Raw genomic sequence first — 17,162 nt, 5'->3', positions numbered from 1 at the left:
ATGTTAAGAAAAACTTGTTCAAAGCGGAAACCTGACAAACGAAAAAATATTCGGTACCGTGCCAGGCAAAAAAAAAAAAAAAAAAAAAAAGGTTCAATTACTGCCTAACCTCTGAACAACGGCCATTCACGGAAACATTAAAATAGCCGTTGTTTGAATGTTAATTTGAAAATTATTTAGTTAAAAAACTTTCCGAAAAAAAAAGTCCGCCGATAGGTTATCCGTTATTGGAGGTTCGACTGTATTAGATTCCTGTGTTATTTCATGACAACAATAATGTATTATATTTATAAATTTCTTAAAATATTGTAAAGCTTGTGAATATAATCGATAAATTTAATTCATAAATATAACTGATTCGTAGATAAGCTTAGAATTTATTATTGAATAAAAACTGTCCAAAATTTGTAATAATATAATAATTAACATCATAGATATCACTTTTAATTAATCGAAGATAAAGATTATTCATTGTCTTTGATATTTACATTTACATTAAATGGTTTATATTATATGATTCATCATTTTAAATTGAAATGTTTCTGTCGATTCTTAACATGAAGTTATTTATTATTCTATTTACAATAAACTGTCTAGATTCAAATGTTTTCTCTAATCTTAAAGCGAAAAGTTTGTCATAATTAGAAATTTAACAAAGTTTAAATTAATATGATAACACGAACAAGACAACAATCTGTTACCAATTTAGTTTCAATGAATTTATTTAAGATTCTTCGCTTTTAAGAACAAAAATATACTCACTAAAATTTTCTCTGTATAAATCTTTAAGTATTTCATAAAAGTTTATAGCGATATTAAAAAAAACACAAGTTTATAAATTTATTTTTAAATAGCCAGAATGGTTGGTTTTTATTTATTGTATAATTTAAAAGTTTTTCATGTTTTTAGACCTAGCCATAACAGACGAGGTAAAGGATCTTCTTCTTCTTTGTTGTCCTCGGGTAAGTTTATTGCAATATTATTTTAATATATTGTAGAGTTCAATAAAGCATTATTTTTAATTCTATCAATAATTATTTTTATGTAATTTATATAATAATTGATAGAATCAAACACAATACAGGTCTATCTGTAGTATACAGTACATAATTATAATATGCCTATAAAAACGTACAATAACGTAATGTTTTAATACATTTATTTAAGAAAAATTTCTAATGGTGAATGATTAAATGAAGTAATCTAAACCAGAAGCAATCAAAATTTGAATGTTCGACATAAATTTCCAAGTCTATGTGATTCTAAAAACAAACATCTCAATAACGTGTACGAGTTCAATTCGTGCTACTGATTTATTATTCTATTATATAAAAACGTGCGCGAAACAATGAGTTCATCGATTTTTTTTTATTTAGAAATAAAAACATATCATTTCTATGAGTTTAGATTTGATGATAATCTATATATAATTTATTATTTATATCGCTATTCTTAAAAAATTCGTTATATATAAGCATTATAATTTGTGAAAATATTATTAACACTTATGTTTTGATGTAACGAATGTAATAGGAAAAAATTTTAAAAAATAATAACTTTAAAAATTTATTTACTCTCGTTTATCTGCACCGAATAATTCTTAAAATAATATAATAATTATGTAAGTAATTACTGAGTCGCGTGTATGTACCAGCACGTAGCTAATTACAAGAGTCGAAACAAGAGACTTATCGAGCTTCTCTTATCAGAATGCATAACACAGTTTCTTTAATATTTCCATTCATTAATGTAAACGTGGTTTGTTTAATCAGATTTTAAATTGAAACCGTGCCTAAGTGCGTCGGATATATATTTAATGACAATCATTTTGAAACAGAACGAATGACTTCTTTACATTGGCATTTAGACACGCGAAACTGTTAGCTTCATCATTATTTGATAAATATATATCGAGATGTGCATCGTAACAGATGAAGAATAAAGAAAATGTCCGGTTGAATGATCTGGCAATAGGATAATCGGATATGAAGGATGTACGACTGAAATCATTCCGTAATTCTTATGGTTTTTGAGTCGACAAATTGGATTGGTCAACTCTGCTACGGACTGAGTAGCGTGCAATTGCAAATATTCATTGTTCGATTCAATACTTTAGCATGTATTCTATGTGTTTATGCTAAATGACTGGAAAAAATGAAAAGAAAAATTATATGTAATTGTTTGAAATTTTTTAAAAGTTTATAGAAATTAAGTTATATACTGAATGAATAATAATATCTGAATTTATTGCTCTAATTTTCTATACATAAATATATTTTTAATAGAAGATAGTTCAGAAACTGAAGTATCACAGGTTTTATCAGTGAGAAGAAAATTACCTAGGACACCAGTAAGTAAAAACTATATTAATATGTAAAAATCATATTTGCTGCGAAGTTTTGCAAAATGTAATTTTAAATTATATTACTAAAGGATCGGTACAGTCGCACTAATGGTGAAGTTAGCCTAAAAATACAGTATGACCAGATTCATATGGAGTTAATTGTAACAGTCATGGGAGCTCGGAAACTTCGTTGCAGAAGGCATTCCATCAGCACTTTACCTCGTGCATATTGCAAACTTCGTATTTTACCACCATCGTGAGTAAAAATATTTATTTTGGCGTTTATTTTACAGTTTTCGTGCATATTAAATCTCTACTTTTCCATTTAGAGGACAAGCATCGAGAAAATCGTGCATAGCAGAACCGAGTATTAATCCCGAATGGAACAACGTCTTTGTCTTTACTGACATATCTACTGAAGATGTAAGTTATTAGTAAATTATTCATTAAAGCGTTGTTTACTTTAGTTCTGTAAATTCTGTGACAGAATCCGATAATCGTACAAGATTGCAACGAGGCAGAAAAATTTTATTCAATTAAATAAAACTGAATAATAATCAATGATTAATAATTATCAATTAAACAGTTTTCTTGCCTCGTATTTTCTTCTTGAATATCGATCGCTATAATTTAGCATTGTTAATTCTTACTTCTTTTCACTAATAATTTATAAATCATTATAATTTAGCACTAACACATTAAAAGATCTTATCAGCCATTGAAAAATTGACGAGTTTTCCACGGGATAAGTGTCATAGATAAATTCTTCAACGCCTAGATAATTTATCACTTTAATCTTGAATCAGTTATAAATAGTAATTAGTAATTTTCATTTTATATTTTAAAATATATTATATCTGAATATTGTAAATGATGAATACGATAATTTTCTAAATTAGTTTGCTGATATAGAATTATTCTTACAGATTTGTCGATAATTAAAGAAGCACGGATTTACGTTATGTTATAACTTCATATGTTATGAAGTTACAACATTTTAGGACGGCGGAGCTAAGGCAGTTAAGGCATTAGGCTGCCGCTTTGGGATTTCGGGGATTTTTTTCGGGAATGGTTTTTCGGAAAAAGTTAAATAATAATAATAACGTTACTATGAAATTTAACTTTTTATTGTAAATTTATAAAACCAAATAACAATTCGACGTTAGTGATTTCATTGCACAGAAAAAGGAAATGCTATTATATTTTAATGCATTTGTTCTCAATTATATGATATTTTATGGCTCACGCATGGACTGTGGATGTCTGATTACGAGCTTTGTATATTTTTAATGTGAAATGAATATAATTTGAAACAAAAATAAAAATTTTAAAAGTACGCGAAGTTCATGGCCTATTAAATTTGATTTGAAGCCTATCTCGTCTCTAGCTGCAGAATTCAATCACTGACACCGACAGTCTGGAAACAGTTCAAATCTATTTATGTAAGGAAATATTTCCATAATTGCCTGTTATGTAAATAATTATAAATTTTAAAGCTTTGCTGAATATTTATAAGAGAACATTTACATAGGCTTTGGCCCTGCCTTTCCATGGCCGTGTTCAAACCATATAAATCTCGGTGACTGTTGATCTGCAAAGTCTCCCAGATATCTAGGCTATTGGAATTACAACCATTTAAAGGGGGTTTTTTGTTTATGTTCTTCGAATCCGACGTTCACCGAAGTTCAAAAATTATTCAGAAGACGATTTTTTTCGCAGATTTTTTATTTTAAATGCATTTCGGATCAGAGTTTTCGCTGCTCCCTCTTCAGTAAAAGTACAATCTGCGATAGACTTTACACCAATTTTTAGGGCCTCTTCGATATCAATCACGGTAACAACTGATTGTTATCGTGAAGGACATAACATTTCGTTTTATTCGTCCAAAACACTCTGCTTTCTGTTATACGTTAAGAGAAATATTTAAATTTTGAATATATAGGCTATATTTAATACAAACTCTAGTGATAATATATCTATTATAAACTTCTTGCAGTCGTATAAGATTTTTGTTTGATTACTCTGCATTTTGGCCGTTGGTGCAAAGAACAGTTTGGCAACAGCTCACTGTGGACTATTTAGCGTTTTTGCTCCAAGAACACTAAAAAGATAATTTTATTAAACACTTTTATTAACTTGTTTTATATCATATCCTCAAATCTTGCAACTCGCATTTTGTCTACTTCTAGTTAAGATAGAACTTAAGATTAAAACTTTGAAGACATAACTATGAATACACTTCGATGACTATGTATTTTAATAATGTTTTAAGAGATAGCTCCACTTCCACCATTCTCTCCACTCCGAAACCCAATAAACATAACCAAATGTAGAATTTAATCACATGTGTTTAATCATGTGTGTGTGTGTAAATGTATTGTAGATGATGTATATGGGTGGAGGTGCCATCAAATCCTACCCTCCGCTTCAATATCGAAAAATAACCAATAATAGCGTGTTTGTTAAAGTTTAGTTTTAAATATATTAAAATTATTTTAAATAATACTCATCGAATTTGGATAGGCATACAAGGTCCATGAAATATTTGAGGCTCCTGATCTGGACTTGAGTCCAGATCCTCCATAGAGGCAGGCTGACGCTTTTAAACGCCTCAGTTACCTGCCATCATCTAGCATTAACGAGGATGCACCACAAGGATGTATTCCACAGTACATAAAGGATATGTCTGTAATGATTTAATTCTTGAAATATAAAAGACTCAAATTTGCTTACTTAGATCGTATACGTGTGAATAGAAAAATACAGAATTGTTTTTGTTGCACACTTTGTAATCAAATTTATGCTGCAATGACCATCATAAATATGACATACAAGAAATAACTTAAAACTAATGACATATCAAATATATCTCAAGTTTCGGTAATTTTATTCTTTCAATATAACAGAAATTAGCAGTTTAACTACTCTATCGATAAAATATTAATTAGAAAAATAACTAGTGAACAAAAATCATACATCTAATAATATATAAGGCAATAATTTAATAAGTAACCTTAAAAGTATGTGAAAAATCTACAACAATCGAATTATTTTATTCCAGCGGAGTTTCCTAGGAGTTGCCTAGGACGCATTCGCATTATAGAGCAAATCTTGTTGTGCATAACAACTAAGTTAGTACAATATGCAGTATCACGTCAATACTGCCAGTACGAGATGGCAGCATTTCTTGAAGTTTATATCAAAGAACGGCACCGTTCTGCTATGTATTTTTTTTCAAATGAAAACCAAATTCACGATTGTCATCTTCGATAAAAGATATATCAAAGTGTCTGCCTATTCCTCAAGCAAGTCAAATCATTGTGTAAGAGCTGGATGAGGTTTTGCAGATGAATGTTAGTTGAACGCATGATATGCAACAGCATTGGCTCGGCTGTAATATGTTGCAATACGAAAAGTGTCCGTCATTTTGAGTACTCACGGAGTTGCCGCTATAAATGAAAAAAACAAAATGGTAAAATTTAAATTTTTTTTTTGTCCTCCGTACGCTCCATACTTGCATTGTCAAAATTATCATATTTTTAGGAGTACGGAGAAGAATCTTCGTGGATGAAATTTCGTTTTTCGTTCGAAATTTTTGAAAACGCGGCAAATAAATGGTTACGCATCTATCCAAAGGATTTCTTTTCTGTTGCAATTCAAGCTCCACTCAAAAAATGATAGGAAGACTATGTTAAAAAGTAATGCTGTATCCTTTTTCATATAAGTTATGGCTACTTTCTAACCAATTAATTAAGGTTATTTATTGGACTATTCTCGTATAACAATGCTAACAGTATTTCCATGCATTCTAGAATTGCATGAACTGTGGAATTTTATGTTTCACATAATGCAAAACAAATATAAACTAGTAAATGATTTCATTTTTTCGGAATTGTTTTCATTGTGTTCGGCAATACTTCCCAAAAAACTAAAAAAAACAACATTCAGCTGTGTATTTTATAGGAAATCATATTATCAGTCTTATTTTAATCTTTTACGATATTAATATTAAACAAAAATTTTAAATAATTTTTGTTTTTCATGCCAAGAATTTTACTGTTTTATCAGTTTCAGAATATGCTCCATTAATGTTATATTGCTACAAGATCATATCGCAAATCTTAAACTGTTTAGAAGTTAATTCGTTTCGACCATTAAACTTATATAAAATCGTTACAGTTATTAAGCTGATAATGCAATATCCCCTAATTGTCCTTAATAAAGTATATTAAATTTACAGTGATACTGTTGATATGAGTAGGGGTTATTTTAACTAAAAGTACAGAATTTTTAAATAATTCGTATTTAAATTTTCGGAGATTGTCATTTTTATATTAAAATATGTGTTTAAGAAAAATGAGAAAGAAAATTATCTGTAATTATAGCAAAGTATAAGATCTGATAGTGCTACAACTAAGCATACTATAGTTATTTGAATACCTGCTATAAGTAACATTTTTTATCATGTAAATGTGTGTTTGTACGTTCATTTTGATATAAATTTATATGTAAAGAATCGAAATTATTTTTTAATTAGCAATAATACAATATTGTTTTGATATTTTATATCAAATTATTCCCATTATAAGATAAAATAATTTTATGATTTTATAGCTAATGGAAAAAATATTGGACGTTACTATTTGGGATGCAGGAGTTTCCGAAAATCATTGCTTTTTGGGAGAAACTCAGATTCCATTTAGACAAGTAGAGCTGCATAATACCCCAAAATGGTATTATCTATCATCTCAAACATTATTGTTGCCTTCATATAAAGCTGGATCAACAGGAAGTTTGGTGCCTTCTACTCCAGCTCACGACATGGCTAGACAATTATTGAGAAGAGGTGCTCAAAGAGAAATGTTACAATCGCGCTCGCTTACAGGTATGCTATTATAAATTTGAAAATATCTAAAAATATACACAATAAAATTAATCATATAATAATTATAACGAAGTAATTAATAGATTATCATTTTTAGATGATTATCCTTATTGTCGAGATGAATGGAAACTAGTTAAAAGCTCATCGATGGATTCAACTTGTAAGTAGGTGTGTTGCCTCATTTTGTGTATATAGAAATTGATAAATTATGCACTTTTTTATTTATTCTTGAAATGTTTAAAATGTCAAATTCACTTTAAAACTTTAAAAGTATAGTATCGAATATGAAAACAATGATGTCCCATAGCTTATCCTCAGAAAGATGCTATCGAAACGCAACAATAATTATATTTAAAATATTCATTTTATTTTAGATATAAAATAAGATTTCAGTTCAAGCATGTATTTAATTTTGCGTAAAATATAAGTAGAATACAAATTTGTATTTAATATTTTAAACTGTAGGTAATTGAATTAGAATACATTAATCACTATTCTGTTTCAAAATTGTAAGACTTACCTCGACTTTAGAAAAGGGTTTTCTAGAAAAAATTTAATTAATTATAGAAGAAAAATAGAATTTAAAAAAATAAAAATCATTAATAAAATGTATTTGAAATAAAATATAATTAACAGAAAATATGAAGTAAACCGTAAATATTACAATGCTATTACTATGCGTTAGAATATTACATGGATATTTAGAGAATAAAAAATGCTTCGATTTTAAGACATGCACTAGTTTTTATTTTGGAAATATTGAAAAAAATGCATTTTAGATTCGGAATAATATTATTTATTTACGATAAAATAAATAAATAATTCAAAATTTCAAATGACAACTCAATAAATCAAAAGTTTTAATCAAAATATTCATTTAAGTTCGAAATGTTTTCTGAACTTGAATGAATATTAAAATAGTTAGTGTCTGATGAATACTATTGATTATACTATTGATATAGACGTCTTAAATTTTGAACAAATTCGTTGGATCCGTTTGGAGTTACGCGATCGGCATTTTGTCGTCTAGATTTCCAACGACAGAGAATAACGATACCAAACCACCAAAGTTTGCATATGTTTAAACATACGCAAGTTTCTTCTAGATTTAAAAACTCGTTTGAGAATTGTCCATCCGTTTGCTTTTTTGAAGGTTTTATTTTAAAATATTGAGTATTTATAAAATAATAATCCGTTTTTAAATTTTAACATGTTATTGGTCAATTAGACGTAGTGCAAGCTATCGCGTGACTGACAGGTGAATGTAAAATTATAATGAAAACTATTCTATGATGAAGTTATTGATGACTGAAAAATACTTGAAATCCCATTAAAAAAAACTGGTGAAACCAGATTGAAAAGTAAAGCTGGGCGAAAACGTTTAAATACAGGAAACTTTTGAAAGTCGTGGCATAAGAATACTGGAACCAGATTTGACAGTAAGATTAACACGTGAATAAAATGCACGTTACACAGACTACAACTACAGGAAGTTTTGGATAAAACAGTCACCATGATAATAAATCAGGAAAACAAACATCGTTACAGAAAAAGGCTTCGAGTTTTACTTTGTTCCTTAAAGTCGTCGCACCTACAATAATTGGCTGAATGTTAGAGCATCTTTGAGCAATATTAACGAATGAAATCTAAGGCACAACGTAAAGCTCGAAGCCTTTTTCTGTAACGATACTTGTTTTCCTGATTTATTATCATGGTGACTGTTTTATCCAAAACTTCCTGAAGTTGTAGTCTGTGTAATGTGCACTTTATTCACGTGTTAATCTTACTGTCAAATCTGGTTCCAGTATTCCTATGCCACGACTTTCAAAAGTTTTCTTTATTCAGATGTTTTCGTTGTGCTTCACTTTTCAACCTAGTTCCACTAGTTTTTATCGGATTAATAACATTAATAACGGACAAAATAAACTATATTAAATTTTTCTAGGACTTTAAAAATGTAATTAAAACCATTAGATTATTTTGGGCTATAACTAAATAAGAGATAGGTTATAGTAATTTTCTTTTCATATTAGAAAATTAAGCGTAACTGTTTTTTCCAAATAAAACCAGCACATTGAAGCATTGTTTAATTTTGGCACAATAATTATAAAAGTTTAATTACCTCTGCATTGTATATAGTGCCAAAACCGAATTTTTTCAAGACGTATTTTGCTTAGAGCATTTAAAAAGTATTCTTTAATATTGAATTGATTTTTCGAATTACAGTACTTGTTATCGAAAATTAATTAATTAAATTACGTTTAAAATGTTTTGTTTTATAATAAAGGAACTCCAATAATATGAAAATATTTTAATATTATGCTTTAAAATAATATATATAGAATTATTATCTAAAAATCTATACTTAATACGGCTTTCTGTCAGATATATTTTCATCGATTTTTTTAGTTTTTCATTTTTTCTGTCCTCACGACTCTAAAATGTCTTTTTTCCCCGTCTCATTATGACTTCGGTCAGACTCACAAAGAATAGCCGAGGAGGTAAGCCCGATGTTTTTGGGACAGACCACATCTGAAAAAATTCTGAGGTTCCTACCTAGACTCGAACGCGGGTATTTCTAGTAAAATATTCGATTTCGCGATTACTGTCGTTACTGACGATTCGGATTCATTCGAGTTTGATACGAACTTTCATAATTTTCAATAGAAATTTGGGTTAGGATGTCTTACACCATTCTTCTACTATCTACACAATGACTTTACATTACGAAATAAACTCTGCCTCATTTAGAATGGAGTCGGTATAGACCACCTGTCTCTTCCTCAGAAATAAAATCCAATCCAATCTCACGATTAAGACAATATTCCATAATGCCGGGCATAAATATCTTCATCTTTTATTATATATAAAAACAATATAGACTATATATATTATTTTTTAAAATAATAGCTTAGCCAAATTGTATAGTTTATATTTTATTAATACAATATTGATCTTGTAACAACCAAAACTTTATAATTCCAAATAATTCAAATTTTAGAAGTTCTGATTTTCGATATTGAATCAGAGATGTCATTAAAATCATTTTTCTTAAGATTGCTATCACTTAAATTTATCTAACTTAATATTTGACCCTACAAATAGTAATTCGCAGTAAAATCTTAATAGAAATACTTTTAAATGAATATTAAGCCATATTTTTATATCTGGTAGTAACAGGTTTAAATAATTGAAATTATTTGACTAATGCAAGAAATTAATAAATAGATGGATAACTTATTACGTTGTCAAACCAGTCATTTAAATTTATTTGGTTCTGATATTAAGGTTATTTATGATTTGCTAACGATGAACAGTTTCTCTGACGGTCACGATTAACTACGAATATTCAAAATTGATTAATGTAATTAAAATGTCATCTGTTATCGAAAGAAAATATTCTTTATAATTTTATAAAATTTTAAAAAAATAATTCAGCTATTTGAATGTAGTAAATGAAAATTAAAAATAGAAATTAATTACAATGCTCAAGTTGTATGTATATAATATTATTCGCAATTCTTCTATCGCTTTCTCTGTTCAGATAATAAAAAATTAATTAAATCTTATTTTCTCTGTTTAAGTTTTAAGTTGAAACGAAAAGTGTTCCTGTTCCTGCTGTATTTGGACGCCAACACGTTAAATCTAGTCATCCACATTCACATACGAAATAAATTAGATTTAACGATGTTGTTTCCAAATCATTTCACATATAAATTACTCTATCGAACATAATATTTGAATCCGTCAATATTCTCATTTCACTTCCAATCGTTCGTGACTCTAATAGTGACATTCGTAGAACATTTAAATGCGTATTTATTACTTACGTAATCTTTACTTTATTCAATGGTCCCATCAGTTTTATTCCCCCATCTCAAACTTTATTTTGTATAAAATCACTTTCATTCATTATATTGACACTTCTCAAATATTTTCCGTTATGTTTCCTATTTGTAATCAGTAGAATTTAAATCATACACTAATAGCCAATGGCAAGATTGATGAATAAGACTACAATTAAAAGAAGTTCTGATTTTCTTGGCTCGAGTTGATTAACAAATGTAGAAAGATGTAATATGACAGCAGCTACGAATACAATAATTGAACTAAAAAGAAAGGTGACCACAAGAGTATATGAATTTTACGTACGTCCAGGGCGAAAGGTGAGAACCTTTCTCTCCTCAATCCGCAGACCAAGCTATACTTTCCACTTTGTGACCCCTGAGTTTCCCGAATTCCCGACGAGTGCAGATTTAGAGTTAATGGGTAGGGGTTCTCGTGAGTAGCAGATTTTAAACTCTGCTTAGAAAAGATTTATTAATTACAATAATTATTATTAATTAATAGTAATTTATCCAGTGTTGTTTGTCTGCTGATTTCGCAATACCGTTTTAAACAACAATTAGCGTAACAATTAAAGTAAAAAATGTTAGCAATTTAAACTTTTATATTTCTAACAAATACCAATTTAAACGATTATTGTTTAATGTATAAAGCATTAGTTCAGATTAATAAGTATTGACGGTTATCAGTCGTCTATTGAGGCCGATAGTCCAAAAAAGAGAACTTAAAAATGCCAATTTATCTGAACATAACGATAACTATAACCGAGACTGATTACAATAAGCGAAGTTTTATAAGTGTATTTTAATTAATGCTAATTCTGATAACATTAAATAACCGATAAAATATCGGGTTTTCAGTAAACGGATTCTACTGTAAATGTCTTTTTTGAGAAATGAAAATAATAAAATCTCTATTTTATTGATTATCAAGCACTTGTGCTTACTTAATTGCTCGAGTCATTTCTTGTATTTTTAAATAGTTTTTCATTAAATATTAAAAATTTTTAAAATATATTTATTTCTGCACTATAAAAAATATTATTTGAGATCGCGTATCTTTAGCAAATTCTTTTTTTATCAATGATTTTTCTGTTTTAGTTTCTAACGAAATCGTTTGTCTTTTAACATTATAACAATATTATGCCATAAATTAAGATACGTGCTTCTAGTCTTTTCTTTTGAGTATGACTTGTATACTTAGACTTTATTGTTAACTAGGACTTGTTATATCGAAGGGAATGAACCAACACAATAAAGAATTTTAATACGAATTTGTGTAGGTTTACTCTCTTCGATATAGCCAATTTCCTTGAGTGTGACTTGGCTAAGTCACTATTATCCCATATTATCCCATATTAATCCCATATTCGAGTGTTTTTCAAATTTACTATATAGGTGCAAATTTTAACATCTATCTAATAATTATATATGTTAGAAATGATTTACAGATGGATGTTATTATTATCAAAGTAATAATGGTAAAGTTTTCAAAATCATTGTGATTTTGTGCTTACCAGTTCATCGATGTGAAAAGCTATTGTGCCAGGTCAGGCGGAAATTCAGCATAGTAATTTATAGATATAGTCGACATTCTCATGTTAATAATCACAGGGACAATCATAGCATCCTCCGTTAGCCCCAGCAGTTTAAACCATTCCGATAAACAGCAGCCCAGTTCCTAGTAACAATTTTTCACAGCGATCTTGGTGCTCCAAGAGTGGAAAAGCGAAGCGAGACCTACGGTAATTTACTTCACACAACTAAAATAAAAATCCAAATGTGTAGTGAAAATATTTCGACAAAATTATGGATATATTCAGTAGAATATATTTTACCAAATATAATAGTTTTCTTGAACGAATATATGTCTTATTAATAATGTATTGATATTATGGTCTAAATTACATGCTTCAGAAATGATAATATCGCTGATATCTCAAATGATCTTTCAAGCAGAATAATCAACTCTCGATGTCAGCATGAAACACTTATACACGTTGTAAGTTTTCAAAATAAATATACTCTAACAGATGTCTTAAACATTAGTTTGAAAATTAGAAATACGTTTTGTTATTGCTATCTTAGCAAATAGCGTTGAGACGTTGCAATGGCAGTAAAACCAAAACTGTGGTGCTAAGTATTAAAGTTGAGTGGTCTAAAAGAATTGAATAGATCAAAAATATGTTTTTTAAAACATTTTATTGGTAAAAAATTTATTAAAATAACAAAAATCAAATTCTACTGAAACATATTTATTCGTTTGTTGACATTCTACTATTGACTACGGCTTTATAATTCCCGTTTTTCTTCAAGATTTATTCAATTATAATACAAAAGTTTCGTTTAAATCATGTTTGAATTATTTTTCGAAATTTTTGTTTGATAAACGATTCAAATAATTAATTAATTGCATGAGTCCAGCAACAGTTATATTTATTCCATAATTAACTACTTAATAGCATCTTGAATAAATAGTAGACCTACTGTTTCACAATTTATACGTTTAATTTTGGGTATAACGACGTCTCAGCTGCCTTCTACCTCATTTACATATGCATTGTGGTCCTAATCTTCCGGTTTCTCTACTGGCAGTAACTTAAATCTTAACAAACTATGGGTAAATGTGTAGTTAGGTAAACCTGATGGCGATAACAAGTCTATTTCGTTTTTCAATGTAGGTGTTGATGACAATGAGTTTCAAGATTTCTAACATCATTTGGTGTTTATATTCGTTTTATTTTTAATCAATTTATAAACTTGTTTGGTGTTATTTTATTATGTTTCAAAAATTTATTTCTTGGAGTTTGTATAAAACTTTTTCGGAGTTAATATTTACTATTTTCTTTTTTATTGTTGTAATGTCGGAATTACTTAAAGGTCAACAGTTTTTATGGAAAAAGTGACCCTGAAAGAATTTTTTTCCATTATTTATAATCAGATTTTCTGAAATAGATGTTGACAAAAGAATATCATCAGATGTTAAGTTTGCCATAAGGTTCGGTTTACAACCTGTAGATATAGATTTATGAAATGCGATGGTCGTCGTAAATTAATTTATAGAAAGGATCACATAGAGTGTACTGTACATTGAGAACGACCTGTTTGGCTGTGGGCGTGAGTAATACAGCTGTTGACTGGGAAAAGTTCATACATGATTTCCTTGTATAATTTATCCCAAGTGAAAATTAGTGGTCCTGGAAAGATTGTCGAAATCATCGAAACATTTGTAAGTAAAAGGAAAAACGAAAACGGTAGGATTTTGAAAGGAACCAGATGGGTTGTTGGTTGAATTGTGCCTTCTGCCCCAAAGCAATCCCCAAGAAATCTGAAAATCAAAAGAGGAAGAAAGAAGAAACGTGTGTTAAAAGTACGGGAAAAGTGTGAAATAAGATAAAACAATATGTAGTTACTAAAGAGTATGCAGAATCATGTTCTAGTTAGAAGAAATAGAAGAAAAACAAAATCATGTTAACTGTGAGTACAATTTTTTTCTTTATAATACGGTTTTTTAGTATTTACGCCGTTTGCCATCTTTTTTTATGGACATAGCATTCACAAACAACTACACATTTACTAAATTATTGTAAAGTTTATTTACTGATTGATAAGAATATCGTCTCCTGCGGAAAACAGACTGATGTAAGATGATTTTTAAGTTTTTTCCGGTTCTGAACTAAACATGAGAGAAAATGAGAAAGTAAGAACGAAACGAAGTTGGGTTTCCTTACATTCCTTCTTTCAAATTTCTGCTGTGTCTGAGCTCGGTAAAGCTCACCGAGCTGAATCTGACAGGCGAGCTGCGAGCTGAGATGTGAATTTGAACCGGAGTTGAGAGCTAAGCTGATGTATAACAGCTAAGTCTATTTTTGAAATTAGATTGCATCTGTAATAATAACAGATGCACAGTATGTCGGAGATGTTTTCATTTATCTGTTATTAAAATGAGAGAATTCAAATACTCGTGAAAATTACTTGAGTATTAAGCAATTACAACTATAGAAGAATTATTAAAAATAATAAAAGTATAACATTTAAAGTGACGTTAATAAGAACAATCATTTCTAGCAAAACATCTATTGTACAGTAGAGTCCCAATAATTTGAAGAAACGGGACCGAGATTACCACGAATTACATGGACTATAGTTGAGCTGTGATTCGCCGAGAGCAGAGCTGACCACAAAATCCTGAGCTGTGCAGGAAACATGGAACTTCCCATGGATAGCTCGGTTTGCAAGATTCTTGAACTCAAATAGTGGCGGATTCCTCGTATGAACAAGACCATTTGGGAGCTAACGTTATGCCAAAGTTCTGAGAGCAGATGACGCCAGGATACCAGGACCCTGATCGCTTGTGTTGTAAGCATGCCGTTATTGACGTTGGACCTTTCTGATGTTCTCCGGGCGTTGTGTAATACCATTTGCATTTCCACTAGTCTCTCCTCAGCGGTGATAGGTTATTTGACTGCCTCTATGAATCGATCACATATCGACAAAGAGATTTCTCTACTGAGGTGGTTTAGCCAGGATATATCCAAAGCCTTCATGAGCTTTCCTTACAGAACGCCATCGGTCGAACTCCTGTTTATTCCATACCTTGTGGCTTTTCTTGATGTACAGTATACACCTATTATCCAGCCAATGGACCGGTTTACCTGTCCAATAATATTGGACTCCGGCTAGTAAGGAGTCGTTAAATTGTGCTTGATGCCGAGCTGAAAACTTCAGACATTAAGTGTGAAATAAATTTTGATATTTCGATATTTTTTTAGCCAGTAACACTGTTGGGTAACTTTCTTAGTCGTTTCTTGTACCCTTAAATGGCCGGCGGTTGGGTGGTTTCGCTAGGATTGTCAGTTGCAGTTCTGTGGTACAACATGTCAGAACCTTAGAGATGTAATACAAAATGTCTTTAGCGATATTACAATGGGAGAACAACTAACTACCTCAGCAGCAGTTCAGAGATCGATAGGCAACTCGTTGGTACCGAAGAGGGAGTATATTCTTGCCCATTCCGGATAATCTTTCTCTTCCTGGAAATCTTATTTTGGTCCTCGAGCAAGTTGGCATTTACCATTGCATACAGTTTCTCAGTGGCTTGTTCTTGTGGCAACTGATACGCGTATGGTAACTAATACAGATTCTCACTACGGTCTAAACTGTACAATTAAATTCTTGCAACCGAAAAACCCTATTTTAGTTATAAAGTTGAGAGGTATTTTAAACTTTGTAGCCGTTAAATTTTAGTTTGTTTGTTAAGATACAGCAACGCAACATTTGGGCGATCTGCCTAGAGGGGATGCCTTCCGGGAAGTTATTTTAAGGGTAACTGACCCCTATTCAGGCGTTAAAGATGTGGAGAAAACCCGAAAACTCTACGCGGCCAGCCCGTTCTGGCAAGGTGCAAACCCATGACCGAACTCCTAGTGTTCAGGAAACGGAACCGCTTGGCCACTAATGGGCCTTAAATTTTAGTGCTGAGATCTGAACTGAAAATGAGTTCCAGACGAAGACAGTGTCTTATATGATGTTCTCTACATTTCCTTTCCTATCGTACGAATGTTGAGACAGCCTTTTCGCTAAGGAAATTTCGTCCGCTAAAGATAATTTTGGTTATTCGCCACTTTAAGTGCTACCTCTAGGCACGGCGTAGCAATTCAGACCGCGAGAACTTTAGATCTGAAATTCTCGAAATAGTCTTGTAGATTCACAAAAACGGAAACAGGATAATTAGATATACCTACAAATCTGGCGACCAGAGGCAGCGCGGGTTGACCTGGGAGCGTAGTCGAAGGGACTTCCGGGTGGAATGCGGAGATATTGGCTGCATTAGCATCGATGATAATGCTGACTTGGAAGTCCTTGTCGGATTTGCCATTTAGTCATTTCCATAGGAACAGTCAGTAACACAAGCGCCAGTGATGTTTCGGGTCAAGGAGGCCAGTGATATTCTTTTGAGGAGTTTGCCCCCTTCACTGAGGCAAACTCCTCAAAAGAAACTGAAGAGGATGCCTGAAAAATTTTCAAAATCAACTAAAAGAAAAGAAAATTCAGCTGGACTTTACCCGGAAAGTACCTGTTTGGGAAC

At 30.5% G+C, this 17,162-nt stretch overlaps 1 protein-coding gene across 7 annotated transcripts in view; it reads left to right on the top strand.

Moving 5' to 3' along the window:
• The window catches only part of LOC111635966 (regulating synaptic membrane exocytosis protein 2-like), a 99,862-nt gene that overhangs the window by 53,983 nt on the left and 28,717 nt on the right, over positions 1 to 17,162 (top strand). For 4 of the 7 annotated variants that reach the window (XR_002758465.1, XR_002758464.1, XR_002758466.1 and 1 more), the window contains exons 8-13: positions 910 to 962; positions 2,286 to 2,350; positions 2,434 to 2,600; positions 2,674 to 2,767; positions 6,959 to 7,229; positions 7,327 to 7,389. Coding sequence is in view for 4 of the 7 variants with exons in the window: in XM_023381112.1 (XP_023236880.1) it covers positions 910 to 962; positions 2,286 to 2,350; positions 2,434 to 2,600; positions 2,674 to 2,767; positions 6,959 to 7,229; positions 7,327 to 7,389 (713 nt within the window). In the remaining 3 variants the exon portion in view is untranslated. Of the gene's footprint in view, positions 1 to 909; positions 963 to 2,285; positions 2,351 to 2,433; positions 2,601 to 2,673; positions 2,768 to 3,270; positions 3,691 to 6,958; positions 7,230 to 7,326; positions 7,398 to 17,162 lie in introns of those variants that run through there. The other 3 variants (XM_023381113.1, XM_023381114.1, XM_023381115.1) reach the window with 2 other exon arrangements.

This window comes from Centruroides sculpturatus, unplaced genomic scaffold, assembly GCF_000671375.1.
Source record: "Centruroides sculpturatus isolate CEXI.00-Female unplaced genomic scaffold, Cexi_2.0 scaffold1002, whole genome shotgun sequence".
Lineage (NCBI taxonomy): Eukaryota > Metazoa > Arthropoda > Arachnida > Scorpiones > Buthidae > Centruroides > Centruroides sculpturatus.
Note: the sequence above shows the minus strand (reverse complement) of the source record. Positions and strands in the feature narration are given on the sequence as shown.